The sequence below is a fragment of the Emiliania huxleyi genome (assembly GCF_000372725.1).
Source record: "Emiliania huxleyi CCMP1516 unplaced genomic scaffold EMIHUscaffold_10078, whole genome shotgun sequence".
Classification (NCBI taxonomy): domain Eukaryota; phylum Haptophyta; order Isochrysidales; family Noelaerhabdaceae; genus Emiliania; species Emiliania huxleyi.
Genome location: NW_005202384.1, coordinates 1 through 1,129, shown reverse-complemented (window position 1 = coordinate 1,129; position 1,129 = coordinate 1). Strand labels below are relative to the sequence as shown.

At 63.0% G+C, this 1,129-nt stretch overlaps 1 protein-coding gene across 1 annotated transcript; it reads right to left on the bottom strand.

Moving 5' to 3' along the window:
* Positions 1–44: 44 nt before the first annotated feature.
* Positions 45–601, bottom strand: Aps1-2 (Aps1, sigma subunit of the adaptin 1 complex; the record flags this gene model as incomplete). The annotated part of the gene is made up of 3 exons (XM_005793449.1): positions 45–81; positions 227–274; positions 417–601. Coding segments are annotated over 3 exons (270 nt in total), but the record flags the coding sequence as incomplete, so codon positions are not given.
* Positions 602–1,129: the final 528 nt, after the last annotated feature.

Here is a 1,129-nt window from a genome sequence, read left to right as displayed (position 1 = left end):
GACGCGCGAAAAAGAGGCCAGCGCAAAGAGTGCGGCTGGCGCGCCTCCACAAAATGATGTATCGTCTCCAGGACGATCAGCCTGCGCGGGCGTGCGCGAGGGGGAGCCGCACATGAGCGTGCTACCTCCCGAGGTCTCGAGGCGCACAGCGCAGGGAGCCGGCGGCTTTGCGCGCGGATTTGAGACAAGGTGCCGGTGCAGAGCAAGAGCGGGCGCGCGCGCGCACTCATTGTCCTCCTCGTCGACGCAGGCCAAGAAGTACAGCGACGCGTATCTGCGGCGGCGAGAGGCGGCGGGCGCTGAGTGGCAGAGCAGACGAGAGACAGAGCGGGTGCAGAGCCGTCGCCGCGAGCGGCTGGAGGGCCGGCCCACGATGTGGCGCGGAGAGGGGAGCGCGGCGCGCGCGGTCGGCGCACCGCTTGTAAATAATCTTCTTGTCCTTGTACTCGAGGAAGTTGCACTGCTTTTGCTGGCGCGAGAGCACGACTGCCGACACCTCGCGCACCGCGCGCGCCCGCTCCTTTGAGGGCATCGCAGAATACCACTTTGTTAGCCGCACCTTGCCCTGCCGGCTGATGAGCAGCACGAAGTGGATGCCCATCGCGAGGCCTGTAGCTCGTCAGCGCGGCTGAACGCCGGCAAAAAGGCGCTGTGTGCTGCACTTTAGGATTCAGTACTGGGGTCTCGCGGTTCTGTTGACTCCAATCCGAACCTGGCTGTTCTTCACCTTCCTATACATGCATACATACCTGTGTTACCATCATCGCCCGTCCTGCGTCCACCCATACCGTGCTGGTGTCCCAGTCGTTGGCCGGACTGTGTTTCGCCTTCCCATCAGGGCACCACAGGGGTATCTATATTTCCATCGAGCATCGTGCATCGAGCATCATCGGGGTAGGCAGGTAAATCCTGCTGTCGCACCCGGTATTATTTTTTTCGGGCATTTCGATCATCTGCGCCGCTCGCTCACCCACTGCTCTCGCTCTTCGTGCGCCGCTGCGCCGCCCTCGCTGCGCTCTAGCCTAGGACCGCACGTCTGCTTGGTGTCCTCCGCCCACCCGCTCGGCGCCACGCAACGTCACAACCTCACCACCCACTCCAATAGCATTAGCATGCTTGATCCCGTGGC